Below are 10,405 nucleotides of genomic sequence, written 5' to 3'. Positions count from 1 at the left end.
AACAAAATATCCAACCAGGTTCCCATGCAACCATATCCAGATAGCTTCAGAAAGTACTGATTTGCAATTTGCTTTATCCTAATTAAATATGATAAAACCATTTAACAGAGTAGCTTATTGAAGTTCAGCAACATGCATGCAAACAAAATAGAAAAAGAAGTCAACTAATTTTGAAACATGTTCCAGGTTAGCGATATGAAGGGACTTATAGCTCTCAGCGATAGGGCAAAGATGCACCACCAAAAGAATACCGGGATGAAACTGATGTAGAAGCAGATGCAGGGTTAACATCTCGATGCCGCTGCATCCGGTTATGATCTACTAAAACGTCAGAAGGATATTGAGAATACAATCTCTCTGCTTGGTTGCTTTCTATCCTCCTCAAATGATCACTTTCAATCAGGTGTGCTTCTCTTGGACGCGACAGGTAAGCATCCACCAATGGATCACCAGAATAACGGCCATAATATGGATCCGCAATATAGGAGTCCAAGATAGAAGCACCAGCACCAGATGTATTTGCAGTTGCTGCAGAAACTGTTGGTTGCATTTCTCGTGTAGCGCCCAAATCATAAGTCCGGTATTCTCTTTCAGTCAAGCGAAGAGGATCAGAGCGAACTACATCTCTCTGCAAAGGCACAGATTCCCGGTATGCAGTGTCTGGTTGTCGCAAAGGTGGCTCTCTGTAATCTCCCAGGTAAGATGTTAATGTAGGAGCGATATGATGCTGTGGAGTCATTTTTCGTCTCTCCCCCAGAAGACCATAAGTTCTGTATTCCTTCTCACTGAGGTATAAATCACGATGGCCATCCTCCCTCTTATTAGATGCCACCTCTCCATATGCCACTCGCTGATTCCTTTCATGAGGAAAACCAGCATAATTCCTAGCACTGATATTAGCATAAGGGTCTCTAACAGATGCTTCTCTGTGTGATGAGGGCCTTGCTTCCCTTGGTCTATCATGAGCTTCCCTTTTTTCAGGGTGTTCAATGATTCGAGCTGCTGCCCTTGATGGGGAGTGAAAAGGTAGTGCTGTTGAATGAACTGGAACTGGTCGAAAAAGTTCTGTGAGCTTCCGAACCTGAAAGGGAAAGTTCAGATACCGTATATCCTAAAATATGAAAGGAGACCATGAACATCCAACCAACAGGTAACAAAACTATTCCTTACTTGTCTAGCAGTAAGTTCAGTTTTGAATTTGTTCTTTTCATCATAATTTTCCTTTATAGCCTTCTTGAAAATGTTCTCTGCCAGAGGAAAACAATCAGAATGGACGCTGAACCGCACCTGAAACAGAAGTCATTGGTACACAAATCTCTTTAAGTAATGAATTAGAAGAGATGTAAGTTAAGGAAGGCTAAAACAAAATGGTACCTGAGCAGGGAAAGCCCCACCAAAAGCCTTGGGCTCAAGTTTCATACCACCAGAAGAGGTTGCCCTATAAATACCATAAAGAAGCCTGACATCGTAATCATAGAGAAATAACTTAAGCCCTGGTCTGATACCCAGCACAAGATCCTTTTTACCAGCTGATACCCCCATTACACGGTATCGAAAACAATCTGGCTTGGTCCTAGCATTGCACATGAATATTAGACCATCAATCTTTTCTTTCTTTTTGATTTCTTGTTTCTTTCCTTTACCCTCACGCTTTTCATCATTCATGTTATTATTCACTGGATTACGGTGCCTTTCCTTATTTTCGTTTCGTTTTCTCTTTTTCTTACCCTCCCGCTTTTCTTCATTCTTTTTATCTTTATTTGAAAGACCAGGCCCTTCACCATTTCTTTGTTTCTTGGGATCGTCATTTGATTTGGTAATCTTTTCCTTGCTATCTGATGCACATGTATTTTCTTCATTCTTTTGGATCTGCTGGCTCTTCTCTACATACTCCGTACTCGTAGTAGCATCCTTTTGCTGGTCTTTTTCCACTGGATCTAACTTCTTAACATTATTTTCAGCTGCTTTATTGCCCTCTGATATGCCCATGCTTTTCATTTTTGGCCTTTTCCTCAGGACCTCAGAAGTAACATTTGCTTTTCTTGTCTTCAAGAAATTCTTGGCCACTGACTTTGCAATATCAGATTTGGCTTTCAATAAATTAGGGCTTTTCTTTTCAGATGATTCTGATTTTGCCAAGTCTTCCGCCATAGTGTCAGCTTCATTTTTGTTATTTTCTATCTCCATAGTCAACTGAACCACAAAGCTCTGGTCAAATGAGCCAGCAAGCAGATAAAATTCTAAACCAGGAAGGAATGCCTGTGAGAGAGAGGGATGAAGAGAGTGGAGCAGTTTGGGAATGTCTAAAACCAGTCAAGCATATTGAGTAAACTTCAAGGAAAATAAGTACACAGAAAAAAGCAAACCTTATCTTAAAAGAACTGTAAATCCTTCTTAATCAAATATGTAAATTTAATGTGTTAACATCATTATTGAGGTAAATAAGCTTATGGAAACTAGAATCATTCATGCAAGAAGCTTTGCAGTCTCTCTTGCCAGTGAACGTGATTTATAAATTAGGCTCCAAAACAGATACAGAAACATATTACTCCCCAGATACCCATGGTAGAGTAACATATTCAAAAGTAGAGTCCATATACAGATTCCCACCATCTTGAAATACAAAGTTTCCCACAGTCTTAAAATATAAACCTGGCAGAAGCTATTATATTTTCAGATTCCAACCGTCTTGAAATACCACATTCCAAGTGTCTTAAAATTTTATGTTCACATAGTGACATGAATGAAACCGATATTGATTGGCTATAACTTAGTCATGAATTACTACCGAGGAAAATTAAGAACCGTGTAATCGCAAATCCTGAGTCTTTTTTACTTTTGAACAGCTGAAAACCCTAACTGTCAATTCGAAAGCAAAACAATATAATATGTAAAGTTATATGTTGCGCTTGGAACCAGATGAAGCAAATATCACTTGAGAGGAGAGAGTTCCCCCTTACTTTCTCCTACTTAGAACAAAGAACAAAAATGGAGAACATCGAAGTTTCTCAGCTTTCCCTCTCACCTCACACCACATTATCTGGAGACAGAAAAGACATTTAAAAACAATTTGTCCGAATAACATAAAATGCCATGACATTCAACTCTTTTCTTCCCTTCCAACAGTTTCACATATCTATTAAACAAGCTCGATTTCATTTCCACATGATTCCTTCATTCTAAATGTCTTCAATATTCCAAAAGAGATGTAGCATACAAATAATGTATATCATCTCGACGCGCATACATCAAAATATCTAATTAGATCCCAATCATTGTCTAGGCACTGATAAATTCTCCAAAAAAGAACCACATACAAATGCACAAAATTTTATTCAAGTTCCAGATAAACCCAAGTAAAACACGCAAAAGTAAATTTAAACAAATTCAATCATAGCTCTAATCATTCAATAATTTTCACTAATCATAGATATAAATTGAATTGTAAGCTTTTACAAAGGCCTAAAAAGCTAATCTACATCAAAATTTAACTTTTACAAGCAAATCAAAGCAAAAAAGAAGTTATAATAAAAACAAAACAAAAATTCAAGTATTCGTTACCTTGACTTTTTCTTTCCCTGCAGACAATCAATGACAGAAAGAATTACACTCCGGATAACACTGCTGCGAAATCCGATCAAACATACAGATTAGGGTTTTGAATCCGCCAAAATGGATAATTTTTTATTTAAAAATATCTCTAATTTCGCTGGGAATTTTTTCTCATTAATCTTTAGTGAGATAAAAGAAGAGGCATAACCTTTTCTTAAAATAAAAATTTGAACGAACGGCGAACCAGCTGCGTTTAGAATTCAGAGTTATATAGATGTGAAAGAAGATAGCAAATGCTGGGGCGCCTAAATGAACTGGTATTTTCTATCAAGTTTACCATACTACCCTTCTTTCCCTCTCAACCTTATTCTATATAAATGCAATGGCTTTTACCTTCCGCTTGTCCATTTAACTATTTTAAAAAATTAATTAAAATATACTGATAATTCCATAGCTTTTTTTGTTAAAATATAATTTTTCAAGTTCTCGATTTTAGTTTTTTTATTGATTTAGGGTGAGGTTGGATGGACGGTGCGTTTACCTGCGGTTAGTATAAAAACAGCGGTGGCGGTGAGATCAGATACTGTAGCGATACTGTAGCGTGAGACAAAAAGTAAACTAAACGCACCGCACCGCACACAATCGCCCATCCAAACCCACCCTTAATATCCACTGATCCAATTCAATTCTGATATCATTGTAAAATTGTCACGTTTTTTAAGTTAATTGCACTAAAGGTCTCCAAATTTTATGTCAAACTCTAAATTAGTCTTCAAACTTTAAAATATTGTAATTGAGTCTTTAAACTATTAACATCATTCTAATTAGGTTTTTCGTCAACCATTTCATTAACTTTTCCTTTAGATGTCCGCCGATAATACATATCAGTATATGGTTATGACACGTCAAAAAAACATCACAATCAAAGGAAATAAGCCACAAAGATTTCTGAACATTGGAAATACATATCAAAGAAATCAATATGAACACTTAAATGAAAGTTAAGCAATAAAAGAAAAAAATCCAACCTTAGGAAATAACATTGGAAATAGCGCCGAACACCATGGATATAAGCCACATCAATTGGCATCAACCACTAGAATGAATCTTTTGAATTGGTGTGTTAGATACAACATCGATGATCTAGTCCTTCCAATATAACTTGTGAAACTTCATAAAATGTTAAATCCTTCAAATTAAACATAGATGAAAATGAGTCGGCTCAAAATCATAAAACTGAGTCATCAGAACTCGAGAAAATCGAGTTACAATGGACCCAAGAAAACACAAGTCCTCACAAGCTAGATTGAAAACCTACCTCATAGGAGGAGCCAAGGGCCAATCCCTGGGCTAAAATTATTTTTTTGAAAAAACAATATCTCCTTGTGTCGAAAAAAAGAAAAAGAGAATGGTTGGGGAGGAGGTGCCATGGGCAGTGACAGTGGAGGGGTTGGAGGATGGGGAGGGACAATCAAGGATATGGAAATAAAATAAGATTTGAAAAGGGATAGGCGGAGTAATAGGTGGGGTTAAGAGGAAATGGTTGAAGAGAGGGGAGGAGAGTGTTGCTACCAGTGAGGAGACAACACTAGTAGCCATGTCGGTGGTACAAAAGGAAGAAAAAATAAGAAAAAGGGGAAGAGAAAGGATAAGGGAAGAAAAGAAGAATGCATCATAAAAAGAAAAAGGACAAGGGAAAGAAGCGGAGAGAGTTGGAACTAGGACTAAGGTCGACAATTGACCAACTGGTCGAAAAAGGAAAAGCCTTTTAACTATGGGTTTAGGATATTTTGAAATTCAAAAAAGGAATGCTTTAAAGTTGTGTTAGGTGCATTTTATGTTTTATTTGTATGCAGCGAATCTAAATAGCTTAAATACGATATTAATTTTTTTATACGATTAAACTTTATTCAAAAATAGTTGCAAAGAGAAAAGGTTAGGCTTCGCATGATTTCAGAAAATAAAGGTCATTCTCATTTTTGTTTTTGTTTTTATGGAAAATTAAAAACAACGAAGAAAACATGTTTAGTTAAAATTTTTAAAAATGATTTTGGAAAATGAAAATGAAAATATGCAATATATTTTTTTAAACCGGATTGGTGGTCAAACTGGTCAAGCCACCAATTCATTAGTCCAACTAAAAGGTTTATTTTTAAAAAATCTCGTTTCAACTATTACTTTGCCAGCTCACCCGTTTCAATAGTGCATATTATCCTTAGGAATATAAAAAAGAACAATTTTCTTGTTTGATAATAAAACAAATCAATCTTTGATGGTACTCAATTAATTTAAAGCTCCAAAAGAGTTAATATATCAGTATTTAATGGAACAAAATTTGTGATAATTAATATTATGTTCTACTCAGTCTCAATATTGAAACAAACTAATATTAATGCAATATTTAGTAGTACAAAATTAGTTGAAAGCTCGGAAAAGCTTTTGAATTAGTAGTACAAAATGATAAAGAAGGATTGAGCTTTTGAATTATATTTATCAACAACCCACGAAGGGTTGAAAGTAGAATATTAGACTATATACTATCTACTTAAATTGTGGAATAATTTTAAGAGAAAGATATGACCATTGGAATATAATAATTTTATCTAAAGATCGTTATAATTAGATGCACTTGAAGTTGCAAAATTTTAAAATTATGAGTAAATTATGAGTGAGTATAACTCTGTAGTATTTAGGATAAGTTCTTAAATTAACATTTTATGGTGAGAACATTACTAATAAGAACTTGTTAGAAAACTTTTTAACTTTTTATGCTTTAGATGTGCTCCTTTAGTAGCAATATTGTGAAAAAAATATTGTTTACTTGTGGTTGAATAAAAAACAAGTTATTAAATAAATAAATAAAAATCATAAAGTATGTCTTATTTGACCTGCTCCATCCCCTAAAATGAATATAACAATATGTAAAAAATTCAAAGGACGTAATTGTGGACATGGTAGATGGAACTATAATAATCTTCAAAGGAGATAGTTTACCGCTTCCACCACCAGGGCGGAGAATCAACACTAAAACAATCAAATATAAAGTGATTTGCTGCAAGTGTGACATATCAGTTGTAACATTGTAGTGTTTCAATGGAACACATGTGTATTCCAAGGATCAAACTTAAGGGATTTCCAAATTGGTAAATGTGTTTATCAAGTTAATTACAAGTTAAGCAATTACTAATCTAATCGAATCGAAAATTATTAGTGCAAATTCAAATATAAATTGTTTATAAACTAAATTTAAATTATCGATTAAACTACTAAGGTAAACTTTATTCCTATTGTTTTAGATCATGTAGATGATAAAAACGATAGTTGATTGATTAGTCAATTGCTAATTAAACTAATGAAATGAACTTATAATGTTTATATTGTTTGCCACTTTTAGCTAGGAATCTCCTTTCGATCTCATCTTAGACTAGAAATGCCACCTAAGCTATCCTCTCGGTCTCACCTAGGCATATAAATCTCCTCTCGGTCTCACTATTTGACACAATCATATCAAACTATTTAAGGATAAACTCTCCTCTCGATCTCGTTTATCTGAATTTTCCACTAGAGGCATTAATTCTAGCGTATTAAGCATTTCGATATAATCAAACAATCAATTATTCAAGAATAAACATTAACTTAAACTAACAAATAACCAATCAACCAATTAACCAACAATTTAGTACATAATAAAGCTTAACATCCAACCAGACATTTCATCAAACAATTGATATGCACAATATAAAGATAAGGCTAAGAAATGTTCATTTAGATGTGGAACTTATGACACCCAAAAGCTTGAACCATCTTCATTTACAAAAATATTTAACAAGAAAGAAGAAATAAAACAACAAAAAGAATATCTACTATAAAAAGAAAAGAGAAAATCTAATCTAACAATGAAAAGAAAAGAAAATGAAAAGAAAACCTAACCTAAAACTAGGAAAACTAGAGAGATATTTAGCCACCAAAATCTGAATTCAATGGCTTTTAAAGTGGTATTTATAGTCTATTAAAATTTAATCTAACATTGACCATTATGCCCTTAAATGAAAACAAATATTTAAGCTTGTTTGGACAAAAAATTGTCCCTGCAGTGTTTTCACCCATCAAGCAACGGTATCACAATACCCAAGCTCTGATATCATGATGTCCACAGCAGTCTTGAATTGGGGGGGTCCTAGGGTGTCTCAGTACCGCGATACCCATGCTTGGTATCACAATACCATCGAAGATAACCTCACTTCTCTTTATTCAACATTGTTAGGGGTATCATGACTTTCATGTTTTGATATTGAGATACCCCTTTCTAGGTGATTTTTTTTTCAAGTTCGGGCCATTATCAACTCCTTACACTACTTAATCATACTGTTAGGTTCCACATGACACGATTGGTCAATTTGGGTCTCAAAATAGCATAAAACTCACAAAAACAATTTATTAAGAATAAAAACTAAAAATCGACAAAAGTAATTAAAAAACACCTAAATTGCTTGAGAATAAACTTTTTAAGTGTAATGGAGAGCCTAATTTGGCGTATCAAATTATGGCAGATCAAACTCCCCCAAATTTAATTTTTTTCCTCAAGCAAACACCGAAGAAACATGCATAAAAGACGACCCTTGAATAATGAACAAATTTGACAATCAATTAATGGGTATGTACGATGTAATAAATTCTTCTACTATACAACTTAAGAATGATACATTGTAAATTCAAAACTTTGGGAGCAAATCATTTTAGTTCACAAAGTTACAGAGTAAACTGAAATAAAGGTAATGACATTTTCCACATTATTCCATCAAAATAAGGCATGCATAAATGATGCATTTATACATGAAAGAATTTAAATTATTTATTTCTTATTAAGTTTCACAAGTTTTGGTTTCTTAAACATCAATGTTAAGGTCACATAAGACTTTTTGGCTTGTAACGTTCTGAGGCTTAGGTTGGTATGTATTCAAAGAATAGGTTAGGTCAAAACGATTCAAGCACTATTAACAGTATAGAACATGACATTGCTCCCATTTCCCCTATATGTAATCATTAAGCTCACCACATTACTTTTCCTCTCTCACCTTCATTTTCTCTCCAATAATGTGGAAGATACGATTCGATATTGACTAGTATAGATAGCTTAACGAGTATTTGTGCACTATGACAATAAAAAGCTTGATTTCTCCTTTTAAGCATATATTACAATTCTTGCTCTTTTCACTCACAGTGCTTTTATATCTAACCATGTTTTTTATTCACTCGCTTTGTTTTTTACTCTCATAATTTTTTCTTTGTTTTCTCACATTTTTCGTTCTTCGCACATTTTGTAAGAGCCTATACACGCTATATCTAACCATCTTTGCACTATTTGCTCAATTACATTTTTAAAACCTCTAAATTGTTCCTACCTAACCCTCAATGTCCGTGACCTGACATCCATTCTATAGTGCAATTCGAGATCAAGGATCGAGAAAGGTTAAGTCTTTAACTCACTTTAGGCTAAAAGTTTCAAAAACATTGGTTCATCAAGAAAGGATCACAAGGCTCAAATTTTGGGTACTAGGGATGTATATAGCCTATAGGTTAATCATTTAGGCTCTTAGCTAATAAAGAATGTCTTAGGTCATCCCTTAGCATCTCAATATATACAAAACCAAAACATGATTCTACTTGTTTCCATAAATAATGTTAAATCCCAATGCATGCATTCAGACATTTATCCACATACTCATTCATCATTTGGTTAAAAATTGAAAAAAAATTCATAAAATTTTAACTACCTCTACTCTATTAAGCAATGTAACCAATTCAACTAAACAATTTACTTACAAAGAATAGAATTCATCAAACATCATTCAAAATTTGTACAACTCAAATAATCTATTACATAAAAACATACCACAAATCACCAATTGTCAATCAAATCGTGTTCAAGCACTATGCAACAATTAAAATAATAAAAATAAAACAAACACACAACCATAAAAAATGACTAAGCATGCAATTTTTCTATAAATGTCCCCCACACTTAAATTACATATTGTCCCCAATGTGTGTCCCAAACAAAGATTAGAAGATTTAATAGACTTTTATAAATATCGTTATCGCTCATCAACACAAACTAAAATTGTCCACCTTCTTGTTTAAGCTCAAGTTTGTAGTGCAATTTTGAATAGGTGGCCTACACAGAAAAATAAAGCAAACACACCAAAAGCAAAATATGCAATAATAAGAAAATAATAACAAAATAAGAACTAACAAAAAGAAAACTTATCAACTTTCGAGCGATTTGTATCCCCTCCATAGAAGAATTTCCAAGATGTCCTTTAAACCTTGAACCGATGTTTGTTCTTCATGATTAGAATAAGGACCCCATTGTCATTCGAGAACATTGTTGCTGTCTTATTTTTTGACCTGCTAAACAACCACATCATGAACCACTTTCTTCCAAAGCCTAACCAACTCTAAAGCTTGTTTTAGTGTACTATAGCCTCGGGCATTACAAACTCAAGTTGTTATAAGCTATAGGTACCCAAGCTTCACTTCCTGTTTCAAACTAAATATATATATACTCATTAAGTTCATCAGTTGGCTCCTCTTCAACAATTATTGGAAAGTGTGTTGGCTCCTCCACACCTTCACTTAGTTCTAGTTTAAACTCATCTTCAATATCTAATTTTGCACCTACTCTTACTCCTACTTATATTACTAATCTTAATCTTAATTATTTGTCAATCGGAGTGAAGATACCTTCTTCGTTTCTCACAACCTCGTCACGGTCTTCAACTCCGAACTCTTGTTGAACACTTATATTCAACATGTCATGTTCAACTATAGTAAGGTAGGCCTCTTCTTCGAG

General features: G+C 33.8%; 1 protein-coding gene across 8 annotated transcripts; it reads right to left on the bottom strand.

Moving 5' to 3' along the window:
* Window positions 1-57: 57 nt before the first annotated feature.
* LOC105782909 (uncharacterized) lies at window positions 58-3,892 on the bottom strand. Of its 8 annotated transcripts, none has more exons than XM_012607991.2 (5): window positions 3,761-3,892; window positions 3,562-3,624; window positions 1,375-3,040; window positions 1,171-1,287; window positions 58-1,081 (listed from the first exon to the last, which is right to left on the bottom strand). In XM_012607991.2, exons 3-5 carry the CDS (start codon window positions 2,185-2,187, stop codon window positions 215-217), a joined length of 1,797 nt encoding a protein of 598 aa, XP_012463445.1. In that variant the 5' UTR covers window positions 2,188-3,040; window positions 3,562-3,624; window positions 3,761-3,892; the 3' UTR covers window positions 58-214. The 8 variants fall into 8 exon arrangements, with proteins under 8 accessions (XP_012463445.1, XP_012463451.1, XP_012463458.1 ...); XM_012607997.2 differs by having other exon boundaries at window positions 1,375-2,259; XM_012608004.2 differs by having other exon boundaries at window positions 1,375-2,193.
* Window positions 3,893-10,405: the final 6,513 nt, after the last annotated feature.

Source organism: Gossypium raimondii, chromosome 13, assembly GCF_025698545.1.
Source record: "Gossypium raimondii isolate GPD5lz chromosome 13, ASM2569854v1, whole genome shotgun sequence".
NCBI lineage: Eukaryota > Viridiplantae > Streptophyta > Magnoliopsida > Malvales > Malvaceae > Gossypium > Gossypium raimondii.
This window is presented reverse-complemented; position numbering and strand designations above follow the sequence as displayed.

Excerpts from the sequence above, each read along its gene's own strand:
- LOC105782909 (XM_012607991.2), bottom strand. The coding sequence starts at position 2,187 with ATGGAGATAGAAAATAACAAAAATGAAGCTGACACTATGGCGGAAGAC. Across the intron at positions 1,288-1,374 it reads GTGGGGCTTTCCCTGCTCAG|GTGCGGTTCAGCGTCCATTC; the intron begins GTACCATTTTGT and ends CTTCTGTTTCAG. Across the intron at positions 1,082-1,170 it reads CTGAACTTACTGCTAGACAA|GTTCGGAAGCTCACAGAACT; the intron begins GTAAGGAATAGT and ends TTTCCCTTTCAG.